At 34.0% G+C, this 23,189-nt stretch overlaps 3 protein-coding genes across 4 annotated transcripts; all 3 read right to left on the reverse strand.

Moving 5' to 3' along the window:
• Positions 1 to 104: 104 nt before the first annotated feature.
• Positions 105 to 3,350, reverse strand: LOC125865700 (uncharacterized). 2 transcript variants are annotated; one of them, XM_049545913.1, is made up of 2 exons: positions 3,178 to 3,350; positions 105 to 851 (listed from the first exon to the last, which is right to left on the reverse strand). In XM_049545913.1, the coding sequence occupies exon 2, from the start codon at positions 839 to 841 to the stop codon at positions 182 to 184; it is 660 nt and encodes a 219-aa protein (XP_049401870.1). In that variant the 5' UTR covers positions 842 to 851; positions 3,178 to 3,350; the 3' UTR covers positions 105 to 181. The 2 variants fall into 2 exon arrangements, with proteins under 2 accessions (XP_049401870.1, XP_049401869.1); XM_049545912.1 differs by having other exon boundaries at positions 105 to 866.
• A 6,911-nt stretch (positions 3,351 to 10,261) lies between these two features.
• Positions 10,262 to 10,852, reverse strand: LOC125864039 (uncharacterized). Its single transcript, XM_049543987.1, has one exon. It carries the CDS (start codon positions 10,850 to 10,852, stop codon positions 10,262 to 10,264), a length of 591 nt encoding a protein of 196 aa, XP_049399944.1.
• Positions 10,853 to 15,110: 4,258 nt separating this feature from the next.
• On the reverse strand, positions 15,111 to 22,552 carry LOC125865030 (HVA22-like protein k). Its single transcript, XM_049545182.1, has 8 exons — positions 22,345 to 22,552; positions 21,138 to 21,196; positions 20,888 to 20,985; positions 20,003 to 20,054; positions 19,842 to 19,905; positions 16,100 to 16,195; positions 15,669 to 15,741; positions 15,111 to 15,466 (listed from the first exon to the last, which is right to left on the reverse strand). Exons 1-8 carry the CDS (start codon positions 22,354 to 22,356, stop codon positions 15,357 to 15,359), a joined length of 564 nt encoding a protein of 187 aa, XP_049401139.1. The 5' UTR covers positions 22,357 to 22,552; the 3' UTR covers positions 15,111 to 15,356.
• Between the last annotated feature and the right edge of the window lie 637 nt (positions 22,553 to 23,189).

A 23,189-nucleotide genomic window follows, 5' to 3' on the forward strand; every position in this document is an offset into this window, starting at 1 on the left:
ACCATGTTTGACAAGTTAACTCAAAACATCAGATTTTATAGGACAAAAATATGGCACAATAAGGAAATACCTAAGGCTAATAACTGAGGCCCCTGCTTTGCTAGACATAAATATAAGTCAACTTCTCTAAAGATATATACACACATGATTAACAATTCTACATCTTAATTTATGGAATTCTCTACAAAATTAAGGAAACAACTAAGAGGAAACCGACAATCAAGAGAAACATCTTAATAAAAAACTTTGTACCATCTACATGGATTGAATGATGAAATCCATGAGCATAACCCCCATGAAGTGAACTAGAGAAGAGGTATGGAACTCCCGTCGTTGCACCATATACAGTAGCGTCATGAAATCCTTGCACATGAAGATTAAAAAAAGATGGAATAGCTCCAAATAGAGTAGATAATGTCAAGTTTCCAAACCTTGCACTGGCCATAGGCATAAATCCCCCCATTTGATCCAACTCATCAGGTCGGAAATAGTTCATATCTAGTGTTGGAGCTGTTTGTGGTCTTGGCCCAAATACTGGACGGTTAGGAATGTTCATCCTTGGACGTATGTGAGACCTTGGGTCAGAGATTGTCTTGCCTCGACCATATATAGGAACTAACTTCTGGTCTTCAATGAGAGCCTTACAAACTGGACATTCGTGGGAATGTGAATGAACTTGCAACCATTCACAAAGACAAGGCCAACAATAAAGGTGGCCGCAAAGAGTCACAATAGGATCTTGAGCTATTTCAAAGCAGATATTGCATTCAAAATCACCATGCTCACAACTCATATTATCTGAAGGCAAAGAATCCAACGATTCGCCTGTCTCGTGATCCATATGCACAATCCTTGAATAAAGAAACCTGTCAGCAAATCAGAGCGCAGTTGCATTATGAGGAACAGGATGCCCGAATTTAATCGTCCAGCTACCCAAGATGCAATTAAAAATTGAGAAAGAGTGGTTAAGAGGAGGGGTAAAGGAGATGAAATACAAAGTTGTGAACAAAACAGTGTATAAATATCGTAACCTGTCGCATCAGGAAATAGAAACAGTAATCAGCCTTCAGAAAAAGTGAATAAAAATCTATACATTGACAATAGCACGTAATCCTCCTTTACTAAGAACTTCAAATTATAGGTAGATAGTTATCATGGATAAGTCCCGAACCCCTAATAATGTACAAAAACCATAACCTCCTCGTCTACTATCTTCTCCACCAATTTCGTGTTTCACTCGGATTGTAATGTGAAACTAGAAAAGGAACTGATAGGTATGAATCTTCAAAAGATGTGATGCAGTCAACAATCCACATAGACCAGAATTTTTTTTTGCCTAGAGGGTTCCTGAGTATCAGAGTTCTTTTTGTTCTGCATATAATGAAGTCATGGAGTTGATGTTAGTTGTTTGTTTATTTTTGGTATAAATTACTGTAGTTCTTTCTTTGGTATCTATAGCTTTTTGGTTATATTACTTCTAAGATTCTCTTCAAAATTGCCATCTTTGGTCATAGAGAAAATGCATATGCATGTTTATTTGGAAAATTTGAAATAGTGAATTGGTTATTTGTGATCTTTTGACTGTTCAAGAATCAAAAGAGTGAAACACTTAAAATCTTATCGAGTCCTATGACACTCGGGGACTACAATGCAAGGTTTAGTAGGGCACAGATTAGTAATAATAGGAATTAGTAGTGCAGAGATTAGTAAAGACTGAATTAGAAATAAATTTTGTAAGTCTTTTAATAGAAAGTGCAACATTATCAGCTCGAAAATCTCTAAGCATGCTTTGATCATTCTGAAAGGTAAAACTCTCTTGCCCAGCTTCTCTGATAATCTGCCCATTATTCTCGACGGTTCCAAGCAGAGTCCACAGAATTAATTGTTGCAAGCCAAAGCAACACTACCAACAGTTTGTTTAATTTGTCTTAAGAATCAAAACTCATGTCCTTTGCAAAAACTTACACTGCTCGTAAATAGCGAGAACAAGATTTATATGAACTCATTTCAAAAGTAAAAAGTAACCTAAGGATTTTCCTTTCCACATCTAAGCGGAAGAGCTTTCCAGACTTCATGGAGAAGGAGATTTCACTTTTCTCTCACTAAGTGATTGGCCTATACAAGAAAATGGATAAACTCTTGACGATCATCTAGGGTAACTAACTACTGTGAACTCATACAGCCATTATGGATATATGTGTCTGATTATTTTTCTTCTCCGATGGGAAGTCATGTATCTGATTCTTAGTTCTAGCTCATCAAAATGCCGAAAAACTCAATCAATCAGCCAACTATCCCTCAATTCCAAACTAGTTAGGTTCAACAAATACAAATCCACACAGATGTTTAGAAGGTAGATGTTCTTCCTCATCTTTTGTAAAGTTCAACTGCTAAGACAGTACTTTTTTTTGTGCAACACGAAAGCTGTTCATGATTTCGACATCAAGATGGAGCTTATAAACTTTCTGCATAGTTGAAGAGAAGATTTTTTTATTCTTTTTTGCAACTTCCTAGCTCCCTCGTAGTGCTATTATAAAAGGGCAACCAGTGCTCAAAGCATCCTGCATTAACAGGATCCAGGGAAGGTCCTCACCCCAAAGGGTACACAAAGAATCACTCTTACTGCATTAACAGGATCCAGGGAAAGTCCATTCGAGCCAATTCATTTCAATACAAGAAGGAAACAATAGCACTAAAACTAATCATGTTCGCAAACCAAGAGATAGTCAACTCCCTCAATAAACACAACATATTCTCTTTTTGGAAAGACACATATTAACAGAAACATCATGGATTGTCTGAATCAATGAGAACAAATTCTAGTAAACTTCAGATTAAAGACACAAAAATCAAGCTAATTAAAGACCAAATTCCAACCATATACTTGCTTTGTTCATTTCCCCAAAAAAAAACATTTTTTTTCTTCTTCACAAGTGTTATTAGGACAAAATATAACCCAACAGAAGCATAAAGATTGAAACTTTATACATAATACAGCTAGTAATCAAGTCAAAATTGAAAAGAGACAAAGAACCCAAACAGATCCAACTACAGATCACATAATAATAACTACTCTCCAATCTAGTAGAAATCATCCACATCAATTAAAACCCATTTGTTTCCAATACAGATCCCATAACAAAAATATGAAAAAATAAAAAAAGATTGAGAACCCACCTGAAATTATGGATGAAAATCTTGAGTGATCTGAAAGAGAAAAAGGTGAGCTGAGAAAGAAAAGATGAACAGCTAACAAAAAAACACAAAAGGGACTCTGTAGTGTCGGTTGGTGGATTCAGAGTCTCCCCTAGTCCTTCCCCTTGATGTCAAAATCTCCTAACTTCTATTTTTTTTTTCACTAACTCCACAAAAATGAATGACAATTTTAACTACCACATTCGAGCCCCAACCACGACTCAAACCGAAGACCATAGTGTCATCATTGTACCACAAGATATGTGGCTAGTTAATATCTCAGATTTAGATATTCACTCAATTTTGAATTATTGCTTAGAAAATTACTTAATTTCGAGTTGTTCACTTACAATTCACTCAACTTTGTTTCATAATTCAAAATTCACTCAACTAATGATATTTTACTTAAAAAATCACACAACTATTAATATTTCGCTTAGAACATCACTCAATTAATTTAAATATTTTTTTTATAAAAATTTAGTGAAATTTAATTTTTATGTTAAACTATTTTTTAAAGAAATAATAAGATATTTATTTTAATTATTTTGTTAATCCAAATTATTTACTTATAATTTTTTTGAAAATCGTACCATAGCCATTGACCCCAGAAAAATATTTTTCGTTTTAGCAATTATATAACTGGAATTAAATATGTTAAAAAATGATCCAAAAAATAAGAAGAAGTTGGAATTGATAAGAAGTAATAAAAAATACGCAGCACAGTACCACTTTTTTTATTAAAAAAAAGTAGGTAAAAAGAAAAATTATACTTCAATAAAATAATTAAAATAGGCATCTTATTAATTTTTTTAAAAATAGTTTTTAAAAAAATTGTATTTTACAAAATTCAATAAAAAAATTAATTTAAATTGGTTGGGTGACTTTTTAAGTAAAATATCAATAGTTACGTGACTATTTAAGTAAACTATTAATAGTTAAGTGACTTTTGAGTTATAAAATAAAGTTGAGTGACTTTTGAAGTAAACAACTCAAAATTGAGTGACTTTCTAAGTGAACTATTGAAAATTGGATGACCATATGAGATATTAATTCGATATGTTGCTAATATTTTGCTTTAATGCTATTTTGCTCTATATAAATCTTTTTATCTTATATTATTTTTTATATATAATTTTATTCTTGATTTTATAACATGTTATCGATACGAAACTCAAATAATTTAAGCCTTTCACAGGAGTAACATTTGCTATATATTGTGGCTTTGTCAAGTGAGAAGAAAAGGTTTGTATTTTATCATCATTGCATCAAAAATTCTTCTGAATATTTTCTGAAGTATTAAAAAAATAATATTAAATGTCAGTGGCGAAGGTAATTAGTATACGTATGGCACAGAAACAAATATTAATTATTAGTGCTTATTTTGTTGCTTTCATTCTTTTTTCTTTTTTTATTAAATATTTGGATTCAAAGAGAGTCATCAGATAGTATTGCTTTCATTCCATTTTTTCGTTAATTGATTTTTTTTCTATGTTTTTTCTTTGTAAATTAATAATTTTGGCTCTTAAAAGTGTTCACGTCGTCTAATATTCACTAAAAGTCATCATAATAATTTGGGAATAAGTCAGTGAATTCAAGTCCTATCGAATTATTAATACAATATAATAACAAAATCTTTAATATAAATCCCATCAAATTATGGTTTAAACATGTGTAAGATATTATATTTAAATTTCAAGTCAACAAATTTATTATACTAGATGGTGTGAAAATTATTTTGAAAATGAATTTACCCGAAAACTTATTTAATGGATAGTAACATACATTATTTAGATGTTGGAACCGACTGTGCGTATATATCTATGTAAGCTAGTACCAACAAAATAGCAACTCAGCCGGCTTGTTGACTGCAGTCCTTTGGTTCTTCAAAGTTACCATTAATTGTTGTGTGACGACTGACGTCGTGCTTGATTAAAAAAAAAAAAACTGTACGCATATTAATGATGAGTTCCTGGTTAAAATAGGAGAAACGTTTAAATGATGGAGGTAGAGAGTACGTGTAGCAACTCATGTAGAATTGACTTATTTGTATCTATTCAAGGCAACATCACATCGCAGAATTTTTTATTTTTTTTTTGAGGTCTCGTGTGCTTCAATAACCCCCTGAAAGGGAGCTAATAAGCTAGGCTTCAATTGAGAGAAATACAATTAACGATGTGATAGTAGGAGATGAATCTAAATCAATGGAAACCAAAAGAACTCCAGAGAAAACATTAACAAAAAAAAAAAATTATGCTTTATTTATTAGTTGACATGAACTACAGTCAACAGTAGGATGATAAATATTTGCGAGGCGTAGAATATATTGAATAACTTAAGAATTTAAAATGCAATTACGTATAATAGTGCAACTATGTTTGCTGAACCAAAAATAATAGAATCAAAGCTTAGAAAACTCTCATTTAAGTTCAGTTTGAATACAAATTGGTTTATCAAAATTTTATTGATCAAGATATCAAAGGTCATAGGAGGTCATTCTCTTATGGTATTATAAGATTTTCAATAGCTAGATATCAATTTATCAAAAGCTCAACTATCCAAATGAATTTTAAGAGATGCACTTCATATTTTACCCTTAAAAGATCAAACTATTGAGTTAAACGAAAACTGATGGAGAATATTGATTCTCCGTGGATGTTGATCTGAAGCTTTGAGGAGAAATGAAGAATACTGTGATTTGGGGAAATGAAAACTGAACTTCATTTCATGAAGATGTAGTGTATTTATACAGACTCAACAATAGGAAAGTTCTAGAATCTAACTAACTAACAACAAAAATAACTAACTCATTCGCAAGGAATAAAATGAATAACAAACTTAACCAACTTAGTTCATCACACTAATTACATTGATTGTCCTTGAATAAACTTTATCTTAACACCCCCCCCCCCCCCAAGTTGGAAGTGAGTAGTTCACAGCCAACTTGTGTAGAATGTTGGAGTGTTTAGCACTCGGCAGTGCCTTAGTCAGTACATCAGCTAGTTGATCATTTGTTGAGATGTGATGGAGTGTGATGAGTCCTTCTTGTAATTTTTTTCTCTAACAAAATGGCAATCCACCTCTATATGCTTCGTTCTCTCATGAAACACATGGTTCTTTGATATGTGAATAGCTGCTTGACTGTCACAAAATACAGATATGGGCAGCTTACATAGTAACTTCAGCTCAATCAGTAATCTTTCTAGCCACACCAATTCTCCAACAACCTTCCTAACAACTCTATACTCTACTTCTGCTGAGGATAAAGATATAGTCGTTTGCTTCTTAGACTTTCAGCTCACAGGACTGTCCCCCATGAGCACAACATAACCACTCACTGACTTTCTTGTATCAGGACAGGCTGCTCAGTTTGAGTCACAATATGCAGTGATGAGCAATTTGCATTATTTGACAAGTGTATCCCCAAACAAGGGTCATTCTTGAGGTATCTTAGCACATGATAAGCAGCCTTAAGATGTGAGACTCTGGGATTTTGGAGGAATTGACTGAGATGCTGGACACTGAAAGTTATGTCCATCCTTGTGTTGGTCAAAAAATTCAACTTACCTACTAATTTCCAGTAGTATGTGGGATTTGTAAGCAATATACCTTCACCTGTTTTAAGTTTGACTATGGACTCAAGAGGTGATGACACAGGTATGCAATTTGAACAATCAAACTCATGCAGTAGGTCAATAGTAAACTTTCTTTGAGAGATTATAACCCTGAATCTTTGTACAAAATCTCCAAACCTAGGAAGTATTGCAGTCTCCCCAAATCCTTAATCTTGAACTCATTATGGAGAGAACTCTTCAAAGAACTAATATCTATAATATCAGTACCAGTTATAATGACATCATCCATATAGACAGCAACAAAGACTGAAGAACTTCTAATTTTTCTATAGAACAAGGAGTAATCACTAGCAGAATGAGAGTAGCCTCTTGAGTATAAAAATTGTGTCAACTTGTCATACCATTGTCTACTTTCTTGCTTCAGCCCATATAAGGACTTCTTGAGCTTACAAACCATTCTTGTATTAGTCACCATGAGTCCAGGAGGTATATCCATATACACTTCCTCATGGAGATCTCCATGAAGGAAGGCATTATTCACATCTAGTTGGTACATGTCCCAGCATTTCTTGACAGCCAGACTGATTAAAATCTTGATTATAGTCATTTTAACTACTGGGGAAAAAGTCTCATTGTAATCAATGCCAGCTTGTTGAGTGTATCCCTTCACAACTAATCTAGCTTTCAATTTCTCTATTGTGCCATCAGCCTTGTGTTTAACTTTGTAAACTCACCTGCATCCAATTGTCGTCTTTCCCATGGGTAGTTTAACAAGATCACATGCCTCATTAGCATACAGTGCCTCAAATTCTGATGTCATAGCTGTCTGCCAAGCAGGATCAAGTGTTGCCTCTTCATATGAGCATGGTTCAGTGTCATGAGAAGGATTTTTAACACTATGTTGACTATCTTGGTTAAGACTTGTAAGAGATCAATAATGAGCGGTAGGTGCAAAGTTAGAGGATGGGGTTGAGGAAAGTTGAGTGTGCAAAGAGGGTAAGGAATAATTGTATTCTTTCAAGTAAGTGGGGATGGTATGAGGCCTACTGGACCTTCTATGATTTAGTGTTTGGGTGTGTTGTTGTTCAATGGTGTCATGTAAGGCATGTCCAGTTGAGCTGGGTTGTCTATTTGTTGAAGGTGAAGTAAAGTCTAATGATTGTTCAAAAGCTGATGGTGGAGATGTTTGTGAAAGTATAGGTGCAGGCAAGTCAGTATTAGTGACATTAAAATTAGTGTCATCATCATCCAAAACAGCTGCTTTGTTAAAAGTATCATAAGTAGAGTTTAATATGTTTGAATTAGAATTCAAAGTTCTTAATATTGTGGAAAAACTAGGATCATTTTCAAACTTAAACAAGGCAAAAGGAAAGACATTCTCATGAAAAATTACATCCCTAGAAACATGTATTCTCTTGATACTTAGATCTAGGACTTTATTGCCTTTTGTATTGAAAGGATATCCAATGAAAATGTGAGGTGTGGATCTTGGATCAAATTTGTCCTTATGAGTCTTTATGGTAGGGAAACATAAACACCCAAAGGACCTAAGGTGAGAGTAGGTGAGAGGTTGGTGATACAATATTTCAAAGGGTGTTTGTTGTGGAGAACTGTGTTGGGAAGCCTATTGATTAAGTAAGTAGCTGTTAAAATGCATTCTTCCCAATATGTGATGGGAAGTTTGGATTGGTACAGAAGTGCTCTAGCAACCTCCAGAAGGTGTTTGTGTTTCCTTTCCACTACACCATTTTGTTGTGGTGTATAGGGACAAGTCTTTTGGTGTATTATTCCCTTTGCTTGGAAATACATGAAGTTTCATTATTGGTGGACTCTGTACCATTGTCAGTTCTTATTGACTTGACAGTGGTTTTGAACTGATTTTCAACAAGTAATATAAAGGATTTTATGGTTTGAAGGGTGTTGGTTTTGCAATTGAGGAGATGAGTCCATGTTGATCTAGTAAAGTCATCAACTATGGTTAAAAAAATACTTGTAATTGTTATGGGTTGAGGCATGGTATAGTCCCCATAAATCCATGTGAAGAAGATCAAAGGTATTGGTGCTAGAGACAGTGGTCTTGGTTGGAAAAAGGAGTCTGGTTTGTCTGGCCATAAGGCACACAGTGCACATGAAGGGTTGTTTTGGTGAGAAGGTTATGGGAATAGTAGGAATACCTTTCAGTTTTACAAAAGGAATGTGTCCTTGCCTATTATGCCACAAGTGATCAACATTGTTTCCATTAGACAAACATGTTATGGCAGGACCATTCAATCTAGAAAAAACAGTATCAGAAACACAGGTAGAAAGCACATTATTATTGCCTAAACAAGTGGATCTTACATCTGTAGTCTTACAAATGGTTATACCAGAAGTGTTATGCAAAGCATTACAAGAATTACTATTGGAACAAACAGTAGTAACATTAGAAAAATAAGATAAAGAACTAGAAATAGGTGTAGTAGAAGAAGTAGAAATTGATGCAGAAATGGGAGTAAAACATGCAATGTGACACCTTGAGCACAGATAGTATAGCCCATTTTGTGCTCTACCAATCTCCAGAGGGCTCTTCATTGAAAGGCCCTGCATGAAACAAGAAAAATTATTGAAACTGATATTTCCCTTCAGGTGAAAAACTAAACAATGAATTGATATCAAGTTGAATTTAAAACTAGGCACAAACAATACTTTATACAAAGTGAGTGAAGGATTCAGATGTATATCACCAATTTCTGTCACCTTTACTTTACAGCCATTTGGAAGGGTATTTAGGAAAGGACTGGGTAAAGGTCTGAGGTTTGTGAGTAATGATTTTGTGAAGGTCATGTGGTGTGTGGCCCCTGAGTCTATAATCCAAGAGTTAACAGAGAGTTTTAGACATTTACATGACAAATTTCCAATATCATTAATTGAAGAGTAGCATGCTAAGATACCTTCAAAGTTAACAGCTCCACCATTCAAGTTGTTCCCAGATTCCTTTGCAGTATTACTTCCTCCTGGAATCTGGATGTGCTCTAGTAAATTTACCAACTGGTGGATTTGTTGTTGAGTCAGACTTTGTTCATGCATTTTCCCTTTTCCTTTGCCCACTTCATGATTCCTGTCACAAGTATCTTCTAGAAAATCCTCAGAAAAACCATTTGCAGTAGTTGTTGTTTCTGCATTCTTTCCCTTAGTAAATTTGAAATTAGGAGGAAAGCCAATTGTAACATTTTTCTTTGATATGACCAGTCTTTTTACAATGATCACAAAAGAGATTAGACATGTTAAGAGCCATGTTGTTGCCCCCATTGTTTCTATTAGGAGCATAGTTAGTCCTGAAATTTGTGCTAGTACTAGCAGCAATCATATGAAAAGAAGTGGAGTCCAAATTGAACCTGTTCTGAGGCTTCACCTCTCTTTGTTTCTCCTCCTGGACAAGAATAGAAAAAGTTTGAGCCATAGTAGGTAATGAATTTATCGTCAAGATGTTGCCTCTCACAATGGTGTAAACTTCACAGTAATTGAATAAGTCTCCTATCCAATTCAGCTCTATGTATTTTGGATTTACCAGTACATGTGCACTGTGAATTTGTGTCTAATGTGTTAAGCTCCTCCCATAGCTTCTTAATTCTAGTGTAGTACCCAGTAATGTCCAAGTTCCCCTGACTGAGGTCATTGATTTCTCGCTGAAGTTGATACAATTTAGCTCGATTAGTTTGATCATACATGTCCTCTAATTCGATCCAAAGTTCTCTTGCATTGTCTACGTATTGCAAGCTATCTCTAAGATCTTTGGACAGAGAATTCAAAATCCAGGATGTGACCATATCATTACATCTCTCCCACTGAGAAAATTCGACTGAATCTGTAGATGGTCTTTGCACTTTCCCATTGATGAAACCTGTTTTATTCTTTATTGATAAGCCTCGAAGAATAGCTCGTCTCCATGAGTGATATCCAGATCCATCGAACAGGACAGGGACGAGTGTAGATCCAGCATTCTCGGAAGGATGAACATAGAATACACTGGTTAGATCCAGAGAAACAAGGACTGGTGGTTGATTGCCATTTGAAATTCCTTCCTGATGACTGCTCTGTTCCATTTTATGTGAAGTTGAATTATTGAACGAAAGGAGATTAAACTAAAAAGGAATTTGAACTGCGGAGAGTGAAAGAGAACTGTCACAGCTCTGATATCATATTGAGTTAAACGAAAACTGATGGAGAATATTGATTCTCCATTGATGTTGATCTGAAGCTTTGAAGAGAAATGAAGAATACTGTGATTTGGGAAAATGAAAACTGAACTTCATTTCATGAAGATGTAGTGTATTTATACAGACTCAACAATAAGAAAGTTCTAGAATCTAACTAACTAACAACAAAAATAACTAACTCATTAGCAAGGAATAAAATGAATAACAAACTTAACCGACTTAGTTCATCACACTAATTACACTAATTGTCCTTGAATAAACTTTATCTTAACACAAATTATTATCATAAACCATCAAGGAAAAATTAACGAATTTTTATTAGAAAAATCAGTCAATAAAGAAAGAAACAAATCCAAGAAGCTAAGACACAATAATCCAAGCAAGTAGAACAAAAACACTTATAGAAAGTCTGTAAGCAAGAAGAATATGTAGTCGTAACAATCCAAACTGAAACCTGAAACAGAGCACTGAGAATTAGCAAATTGGCTTAGACAATCATATAAATTTTAATCAAAAAAATAAACTAACCATAATAAAGGCAGAAAGACCTGTACCTAATATACCATTAGAAGTCCTTCTCTTCCAGTTATGGTTTAATTGTGCTTTGTCGGTGAGAACCTCCTATTTTATAGAAGGGAGATCGTACAAGTGCTATCTTGTTGGGAAGCCGTAAACAAAGGATTTAGAGCCTTATGCAGCAAATAGTACATAATTTATCTTCCTACGAATTACATGCAAAGAATGGAATAGAATATAAACTTTCAAAATAAATTTAGACTTCAAAATTTGAGGAATATTAGAGAGAATGGCTATGAAAGGATTAGATGTACCCATATCTCATCTAGTTTAAACATCACGCATCTGAATCCACCTTCTATCAAAACCACACAATCAAACGTAAGAAAAAACAATGAAGAGAAAATAAAAAAATTGGAGAGAAACATAAAAGGGTAATAGAAAAAGTACTTAAAAATTGCTATAGAGAATACTGGAATATGCTAGTGTGAGAGGATAGGGAAGAAATAACAGAGCATTGAGTAATGAATCTAGTCTAGAATGGAAATTGAAGCCATTTTAACACGTGTCCCAAAGTAAGAATAGAAAGGGTTGCTTTTAATGACACCTAAATCTGTCATTAAATTACAAGTAGCTAAATTGACATAATTGCCCTAAAAATAAATTAAATTACGGGAAGCAGACATGTCGATCCTACTGCTTAAACTGGCACTTCTAATATAGTAGAAATTATGACTAAGGTAAAATAACAGATTTTGGATGAAAAGTCATGAAATCTACCCTATTCTGTAATAGCGCATACTACAGTAAAACCTCATTAAATTAATACTCAATTAATTAATAATCTCTCTAGGTAATAATTTTCTCATGTTCTGACTTGGGCCAATGGAAAAAATCACTCATTTCGATAAGATAATAAGATAATATATTTTCAGAAGACCCCTCTATAAATATATGGTTCCATTAATATTATAAATTAATAATTCTTTAAAAGTATAGATATATCTAAACAATTTAGTGAATCATGATTTTATTATGTTTTATTTTTTGTTAAAATTTAAATCTAGTTGAAGCTAATCTCTAACTTTTCTTATTGCATTCAAAAGTTTCGATGTTGTCTTTTCTAATTGCACCATAAAATTGTGAAGAGTTCTAGATGTGATAAGTGTTTCCTTACGCGTAATTGTTTTCAAAGGTATTGTATCATCTTCAACTTTATCATCAACATTATTTTTCCAATAATATCTACAATTTGTTCTAAGCTTTGGAACTCTAAACATGTATCATTTTCACTCATCTAATAGGTTATTAACGTCCATTTTATTGCGGTAACCGAGATCAGGAATCATGACCTCAAGTTCATGAATGACGCTTTCACAAGTGGGTTCTTTCAAATTCTTTGAGATTTCATCTCTAAACAATTTTTCCGGTGTTGAAACACTCTTTAAATTCGACTAAATAATACCTCTACAAAATAATAATATTTTATGGTCCTGCCTATATTAATTTAGAGAGGTTTTACTGTATGTCGGAAAAGATAGAAGTGGTTAAATGTATAAATAAGAGTATGGAAAGAAAAAAATAGTATATTAATACTAATAATTACTATTATTGTGGTAAAATTGTATAACGTTATTCATTCTTCAAATAGTCTTTCAAAATGTGAAGCTAATTTTTATCATCGAAATTGTATGAAAAGTTATTAGACACATATTATCATACAACCAAATTTGATAAGTTTTATAAATACTCCATCAAAATAAAGGAATAATGGTGCTAGTGGCTTCTTTTGCGAGCATATAAGAAAACTGATACCTCTCGATCTTAGACAAAGAAAAATATTATCACAATTTAAACGGAAAAGGGCCTAAAATACCCTTAAACTATTAGAAATGGTACAAAATTACCCTCCATCCACCTATTGACTTCCAAATACCCCTGTCATACACCTATTGGCTCCCAAATACCCCTGTCATCTATCTTTGGGTCCAATATTGACCACTTTTATATGGATTATCATTTAAATATTTTTTTGAAATACGTGGCGACCAAATATTGGAGATGTACAATTTAATTACTTAAATTAATTTACAAAATCACTCATTATTAATTAAACATGACCCAAATTAATCACACCTGGCCCAAATTAATTAATTACATGCGTCCCAAATTATATTTATTCACCGATTAAAATAAATACACCCTTCATTTTCAACATTTCACTTCATCTATCAACCTTCTTCCCCAATATATTCGTCTACAATCTCGAAAAATAATACTTAAATACACACATGTATCACCATAAGAAATTACCAAAACACTCATATTTTTTTATGGTGATACATGAGTGTATTTAGGTAGTGTTTTTTGAGATTGCAAGCGAATATATTGGGGAAGTAAGGTTGAAAGAGGAAGTGAAATGTTGGGAATAAAGGGTGTATTTGTTTTAATCGGTGGAGTAAATGTAATTTGAGTCAGGTATAATTAACTTGAGTCAAGTGTACTCAATTTGGATCGAGTATAATGGATGAGTTTGTAAATTAATTTAAGTAATTAAATTGTAGTCAATAAATAGTCGCCATGTATTTAAAAAAATTATTTAAATGATAATCCGCTACAAAAGTGGTCAATATTAGACCCAAAGGTTGATGAAAGGATATTTGGGAGCCAATAGGTGGATGTAGGGGTATTTGGGAGTCAATATGTGGATGTTAGGGGTATTTGGGAGCCAATAGGTGGATGGAGGGTAGTTTTGTACCATTTCCAATAGTTTAAGGGTATTTTAGGCCCTTTTCCGCTATTTAAATAGGCATATAAGTTTTGATGATCATTTATTAAATCAAAATATTTTAAAATGCAATCTTGCAATTTATTTATTTTTTTAAAAATCTTCTCAATAATATCTGACTTTTGGGTTCACGTGAACATATTAAAAATGCAAGTGGACATACCACCATAAAAACGCAGAGTATTTTCGAATGGCCCCCTCTCAAAGCTTTGATATAATCGAACAATAAAGGACCTAAATGGTGAATAAAGATATTTTTGTTCTTATTTCTCAAAAAAAAAAAAAAAAACCTTCTATGATAAGTATAATACATAAATATGTGTTTAACTTGGCCTCAGTTTACATTTATGTCGCTTCAACTTTGGATGTAAACAAATAAACACTTGAACTTGTATAAAGTTGAATAAGTAAACACATGAATCTTACGTGACATAATACATATAAAACACCATGAAGGACTCTAATTGTCATGTAGAATGACACGTAGAACACATTTGTCTATTTGTTCAACTTTATACGAGTGTAAATGTTTACTTTACACACTCAAAGTTAAAGATCATATATTTGAACTAAAGACAAATTAAAAGACATTTAGGTATTACCCCTCTATGATAAGACAATAAAAAGCAAAAGTATTCGGTATGAGAAAAATTGTCAAATAAAACGTCCAAATCAATTTTGATGACATAAGTAGCTGTAGCAGTTCTAAACCTTTTATCAACATAAAGTTTATGATCATTGTGTCATATTTCTTATAGTATTTAGTGACAATAAAAAAAGAAGAATTAGAAGCAAATATCTACACAGTAACATGTACAAATAAAACCGTTTGCTACTTGCTAGTATACTACTTGGTAGTAATTATTTCAACCTAGAGAATGAAGGGTGAAAAAATCCTAGCAGCAAATGAACAACTAATCTAATGGATCTTGAACAAAGGGGAAACAACTATGTACAAAATCACCGGAAAATTAATTTGGGAAATCGCAAGAACCCTAAAAATTCATACTGTGAGACTCGCTATGCAGAATAGATCTATTATCTAAGGAAACCATTGCAATGATCAAGTGGTTCTTGTGTTAAGGATCACTCTTCATCGTCAGAATCAGAAGTGTCAAATTGCTGTCTTCGTCCTTCAATTGCACCACTCACGTGCCTTCGCTCAGGGTGAATAAAACCTGAAGCAAACTGGTTTGCTGATAAGAAGAAAAAGAAAACTGGTAAGCACATAAATATGTAAATGAACACCACAAACTTATTTTTTTGTATACTTAACCTAAAGGACATTAGTGATTGAAGTATATAGTAATTAATTAAGCAACAGGTGATACATGAAAGGAACGATGCATATCTAACACCCGAAATAGTAGCAAGTCCCACGTGTACTTATTTGGCTACCTGATACGAAGGTCCTCATCAGAAGTGCTCTCACGAACTTGATTTCAGCTTGATGAACGCTAACAAACTTGGACTGCAAGGCCAGGAATAGTGCAGGTCAAATGACATTGCAAAAATAGCTGCTTGCACAGGTGATTAGCTTAAGAAAATTAAAGACTCTACCAGGTAATCGATACTGATTATAAGATCTAAAACCAAAGTTTTATATCAAACTTCTCCAGACCAGGGTGCAGATCTGATGCCATCACAGCTCATGATCAACCAAACATGAATCAGTTAAGAGCGTAATTCCTTCCTCTAACGTCTAACTCGAAGACACAAGCTCCCAACCCCTTGCCCCCACAAGAAGAGGAAAGAAACCAACAAGAGCCAAAAAGTAAGAAAGAAAGGAAAAAAAGGGGGGAAATAGGAAGATCAAGTTTAATGATTACCATTTGACCATACAAAAATCCAACTACTTGGTCCAGCCTGGCTTGATGCTTCAAGAGGAAAGGACGAAGGTGAGTCATATACATTTGCCTTGCCCCCTGTCAACAGCAAATTTAAATATATATCATTCAGATAGTCTCAATGTTTCACCATTTAAATTGTTCTGTCACATCTGGTAGTCATGAAATCTTTTCACTATTCATTTAGTCCAGTATACATCTATAGGCAGAAAGTATAAAGCAATACATTTAGGCAGCAATTGATGAAAGACATCCAAAAATTGTGCAAAATCAACATTGACAATCAAAATCAAAATGGTAAAACAAGAAAAGAGACACTAAGTTCTGACATACAATAATATGTTTCTTAATGTACGTTTGTGTAAAATCAACATTTCTTAATGTATATTTTGTATCCTTTTTTTTTTTGTCTTAGACCTACCATGATGAAACATGATTTCATTGTGTCTGCTTAAAGCTCACCAAGTTTCCTAAAACCTTGCGTTAAAATATTTAAAGTGGTGAAAGAATTAGGAAACAACCAATAAAACTGATTTGGAACATTCGCAACATATGATTAGTGCTTTAAGAGGGCAAACATGTATCCAAATGAAAAAATTCTCAGACTTTTTAAGAAAATTTGGCTCAAAACATGAGCGAGTATCAAGACCTATATTGCTCCATTAGTTGAACTCACCATAATCCATCAACAAAATCTTTACACATGGTCTACTTAATAAAGTACGTAATTAACGAATCTACAAGTGAGTGCATAAACTTGTAGTCTACAGTTTATACTACTCTGTTTCAGCATATTAATCTCTCTCCATCTTTATTAAGGGTAGAAGTGAAAATTAATAAATAATTATATCTTGATTTTTTATTTTTTATTTTTTTTGATAACCGAGAAATCCGTCTGTGACCCGCCCTTTGGACCAATCACAGCCTTCTAAACTCGGTGGATAATGGGCCCGCCCCTCTACCCTTCTCCACTTAAATACCGGGCTTCGCTTTGCATGGTGTGGGGCTTGAACCTGCGACCTAAGCCACAAATCCTCCACCTTTTGCCACTTGAGCTAGGCCTTGGGGGCAATTATATCTTTATTTTCTAACGTGACAACTATTTTGGACCACTTATTATTAGTAAGCACGACAATTAAAATGGACCGGAGAGCGTATATGCCTATAATTAAGTAATTAATATTAATAGAGAAGTGGTAAATATATGTTTGGCATTCTCTAAGTTTAGAAATAATGTCTAACCCCACCCTAAATAATTTGTTCCCCCAAAAATCCAAGAAACTATGACAAACAAAACTGCTTCCTAAACTATTGCCGATGCCCAATGCAACCAAATACCATTGTTATTCAAACAATCTACGTAACTCTAGCAACCAACAGCGATTCCAAAATCTATGTTGATCGGGCTCTCAAAAATATTGCCGCAACCATGTCAGGATTCTCCAAAAATGCACTACTTTTGGAGGATGCCCCACGCACCAATTGATATATTTGAAGAGTCCGGGCAACATAGTTCGAAATTACTCTCAATGCTACCAATGTCATTACTTCCTTGTAACACCCCAAAAGTTCCTAGCACAGATCAGATCAGGAGAAACTCAGAATCATTCCAAAGTCTGCAGAAATTCTGTGTTTTAGGAGCGCCATCTACAGGCTTTAAAAGGTACTACGTACCATCGATGGCAGTCGTAGATCAACTTCAGAAACAGGGAAAAGTGGTCTGAGATCTACGAGTTAAGTTTACGGTTCGTAAACTGTTTTACAGATCGTAGATCAAGTTCAGAAACTTGGCAATTCAGCCTGAACAGGACGAGCCTGGTTTACGGGTTGTAGAACGTTTTATGGACCGTAGATTGGTCTCCTAAAATCAAACTTTAGAAACTCAAATTTTCTCTAATTTCTACGAACAGGGTTCTCAGTCCATAGATGGAGCCACAGACCATAGATGGCCTCGTAGAACCCTGGCTAAGTCAATTTCAGTCAGGGTCGTTTTGGTTTTTTCCACCTCTATTAATCCCTATGCTATGTCGTTTTAGCCTATTCTAAATGGGATGAAGGGGAATTTAGTGATCTAAACCCTCCTCTTTCACGCACAACTCTCCAAATCAGATTTCCTCTCTCAAGTTTCCTCTCAAGCAAGAACTAGAGTTTCAAAGCTTCAAGTCTCCATTCAAGAATTCAAGTCAAGGTGTCCATTCCAGGTATGTGGAATTTGATCAATGGAGTTCATTTCACCCATTGAGTTCCAAAGAAACCTCACATTTTCAAGTTTATGATTTCTCTACAACCTGGTTTTTTCTAGAATTTTCATGGTTTTTCAATGCAATTCCATTCCTCTTCATGATTAGCCTTTAAATTACACGATTTTACCTATAAATCCATGTTTTCAATGTTATTTCATGAACCCTCAATATACAAGTATTTTCATGACTCAGAATTATGTAATTTCAGAATGCATATTATCAGGTTTCGTGATTTTAGATACTTTCAGATAAAGTGTCTTTCAGTATTATCAATAATTAAATCATGATTCATGAGCTACTCAGTTGTCATCAAAAACCAGTATTATTTCAGTATTACCAAACTATTACTGTATCAGTTAATTGCATGTTTGTCGTTGGGAGTCTTAGCACCAAGCGGAGTTAGGGATGAATGCTCACGATCAGCGTCCGTTGGATAATTTAGTAGAAATCATTAAGTCCCAAAATTACATGTCACCGTAGGAGGATTTAAGGAGTGTCCCATCAGTTGAGGGGGCTCCTTAGTCTTTATAGACATTAGCTTAGCTCAGATCAACCTTTATACCTTGGCAAAGTGTATTGAGCCCTTTTGATATGGATTATACATCAAACTCCAAGTGGTAATTCACATGGTTATATTCAGTTAGTATTACCTCCCACAGTCAATCTATCAGTTATTGCATGACCAAGCATTCAGTTATTTCAGTACAACATATTATCAGATTTTATGTTATCTTCTTGGTCAATGCATCAGTGTGTCTCTTCAGTTCAGCATGTTATCCTACATACTTAGTACATTCAAAGAGACCACATATGTTTTGCCTATATTGTTTGATAATATAGGCACAGACGTTCAGCATTCAGGTCGCAGTTAGTATGGATTCCAGTCAACGTAGCAGCAGTATTTGGTGAGTCCTCATCCTTTGAGGATGACCCTTACCTTAATTCATTTCAGTTATGTTTCTTTTAGTTTTCAGACAGTTGGAGTTAGCTAGGGGTTGTCCTAGCAACTCATATTAGTGGAGGCTTTCAGACATTTAGTTTAGATTCAGCTATGTTTTTAATAGATGTTTGTCTAATCGACTTAATGGACTATTCAGTTTTAGCTTCCGCTCAGTATTTCAATTATCTTCACTTATTCCTCTTATGTTAATCTTGGAGTCATACCAAACCATAAGGTTAGCTTGGGGTCACTTGTGGCTTTAAGCATCATGTCACGACTAGGGAGTAGTCTCGGGTCGTGACATTCACCCCGCTGCTCCTATTTTAGTCGTCCTACCATATGCAGAGTCATTCCCCGATGTGTTAAACATTGATATTTGCCAATAAAAATTATAAGTAGTGAGAAATTCAATCAATGAACAAAGTATGATTATGTGCAATCCCTTACACGGGAGAATTTAAGAAAACAAAATTATAACAAAGAAGGATGAATAGAGAACAGCAGGGGCAAAGCAAGGAAAAGAGAATTTGCTTTAGCTTACATCAGTGGTAGGGAGTTGAAGCCAAACAAGAAATGCAAACTTCATGTGGTAATAAAGTGGAAACCTGATAAAATTAGAAGGGAAAAAAACATCAACAGGATTAAACTAGCAGTAACACTAGAACGGTTTAAAAGTACAATGAGTTAAGCAAGAAGCTATACCAATGGAGAAACTTATCGGTGAATAACTCAACAACACTGAAAGACCCATAAGCTGCAAGCAAAAGAAATTCTTTCAGTTCTAAGAAGAATGTCCAAGAAAATGCAACCGAATTTTTCGGTAACCCAATGGTACATGAAGAGAAACTATCAAGGAGTTAGACTGAACATTATAATGCAAACATACAATCTGAGCAGGTATGCTAAGTGAATCTCAACAAATGCCCACAGAAAGCATATATACCTAACATGTATGAAAATTCTAGTCTCTCAACTTATTGCAAAATTCAAACATATGTTGTTTGTTAGAATCATTGCAATCATTATCGTTTTTTAGGTTCTTTGTAGGTAAAATTCAATAGTTGCTTTAAAATAGTAATAGTAATCATCCATGAATTGCCCGGTATTTAAGTGGAGAAGGGTAGAGGAGCGGGCCCATTATCCACCGAGTTTAGAAGGCTGTGATTGGTCCAAAGGGCGGGTCACAGACGGATTTCTCGGTTATCAAAAAAAAAAAAAATCATCCATGACTTGAAATACAAAATTCTAATGTTCTAGTATATTTAGATGCCTAAATATATCTTCTCCATAATCCCTCCAGAAAACATATAAACAGTTCTATGTTGTATTTTTGGTTAAAAACAGTTCTTTGTTGAATTGTTTGTTCTTTTCACCCTGTAACTAAATTCAACAACTTCTAAACAAGAAGTATATATTAACTAACCAGGGGATATTTGTAGTTGTTTTACACAGAAACTTGAAATACTAAAGGGAAAAAAAAAGATAAGAGACTGCATCTTAAGCAAAAGTAAATAGCGTACGGTTGTTGTTGTATACTCAAAGAAGAAAAACATTAAGAAAGCAAAGAAAATAAACAACAGTACAAACCTGCCCAATACAGTAGCCACTTTCTCTGCTCGTTTTCATCTCTTCCCTCAATTGCCTTAAATGTGGAATAAACAGGTAAAACAACCCCCACAGAACAGCTGTAAATGTCCCATAATAACAGCAAATCAACAATTACATAAGCAATCTTTTCTTACCTTCCCCAATTAAGAATCATACTTTTAATTGATAAACAAGTTTTCATATGATCGTAAACGATAGTTCCAGTAAACAAAATTAAATAACAGCTCACCATGCTGTCCGCACAACAATATTAGAAGCCAGTGGAGAAAAAAGTAGTCTCAATCCAAACTGCATTGAATGGAATTCACATTCATATGGTTGATACGTTCTAAAGATAACAGGAGAAAAGATGCACGAAAAAAAAAACTTCAATTTCTTTTGCTGAAACAATAAGAGCAGCAATAGGTAATAAGTGACAAGACTCAGCAATTTGAATAGTCAGCGACAAAGAAGGCACACATATGCTTGTCAAAGCCAAATCACCACAAGAATAGAGTGTAGATTCCAGTAAAATAAACCATCATTAACTTAGAGAACTAATTCACAATTCAATCAATGAAGTGCCAAGAGATGCCAAAGATTAGAATGCAACAAGCACAAAAATATGCACCAACAGTTTAGACAGAAAGATGATGTTACAATGATTTTAGAAAACACACTTCGATACAAATTCCTCGGACATGTTATAAAATAAGTATCAAGTGTGTTTCCTTAACCATCCCAAATAAAAAAAGCTAATGAACAAAGAATAGAATAAAGGAGTCTGCTTTTGGTCCAACACTTGAAACATGTCCATTCCTAAGGCTGCTTTTGGGCACCCAAAGGGTGTGATCTAGTGGTCAATGAAGTCATTAAAGAGCCATGAGATCTCAAGTTCAAATCCCACCGGAGACAAAACACTAAGTCATTCCTTCTCATCTATCCTACCATTGGTGAACATAGTTGCCTTGTACATGTTACTAGTAGGAGGTGACAAATATCATGTGGAATAAATCGAGGCAAGGGAAAGTTGGCCCGGACACCATGGTCATCATTAAAAAAAAGGCTGCTTTTGGTCATCTGAGTTATTATCAAATCTTAACACCATGGTCATCATTAAAAAAAAAAGGCTTCTTTTGGTCATCTGAGTTATTATCAAATCTTAAAGGAATCTTTATTTCACCACTGTTTACTATATCAACACTAGAGAATCCACTCTCAAATTCTTCATAATACCAATCAACACCTCAATCCAAAACTAGTAGAATTAGACATGTGGGTATCCCAAAAACAAATTCATTACAAATTCATATTTCCATAACAAATTGAAAGAAGAAGAAAAAAATCAACAGATATTGAAGATCCCAAATAAATAAAAAACTATCTATGTCAATACAGAAATAAAAAACTCAAGGATAAAATAGATGCATAAGAAAAGTGTAAAAAGGAATAAAAACCTCAGGATCCATCTAGTCTAGTTTATACAACTGAATCTGTGTAGCCAGAGTTGAAACAATTCAATCAATCCTCGCGCAGTTATCACTTCTCCAGTAAAGAATTGGGGAAAACAATAATAAGTTTTAACGGAGGATTTTGAGGTCGGCGTTCGACTCACTAAGTCGACACAATTTAACTCAGCCTAGTATTTTGGATGGAAAAGTAATAAGTTTAAAAGTGGGTATAAGTAGGATTGTTTAAAACCCAACCGAAATCGATAACTCAAATCGAAAAAAAGTTATGGGCAAATTACAAAAATCACATACTTTTAAGGAAAAATTACAATTTTTTCCTTAAAAGTTTATAATTACAGAAATTCCTCATTTTCGCGCATCAGATTAGTGTATCACCGCTTATATTATTGTATCTCGCGCATCAGATTAATGTATCAGCGCTTATATTATTGTATCTCGCTCATGTATCAGCACTTATATAGCTCTGATACATTAATTTGATGTGCGAGATACAATAATATAAGTGTTGATACATTAATATGATGCGCGAGATACAATAATATAAGCGCTGATATATTAATCTGATGCACGAAAATGAGGGATTTTGGAGATTTGTAAAACTTATAGGGGATACTTATAGGGGATAATGGTAATAAGTAAACTAAAATGTAGGATTTCTGTAATTTTAAGTTATTGGTTTGTCGGTTTGTCAGTAATGGGTTAACGGTTTAGCGATTTTGATAACTATTTTGATTTTTTTGTTATCGGATTATCGGTTCTTAATGGTTTGAGGTTTTTTCTTAACGGGTTAACCGATAACCCGATAGTAAATTAAATAATTATATTTATAT

This window comes from Solanum stenotomum, chromosome 5 (genome assembly GCF_019186545.1).
Source record: "Solanum stenotomum isolate F172 chromosome 5, ASM1918654v1, whole genome shotgun sequence".
Classification (NCBI taxonomy): domain Eukaryota; kingdom Viridiplantae; phylum Streptophyta; class Magnoliopsida; order Solanales; family Solanaceae; genus Solanum; species Solanum stenotomum.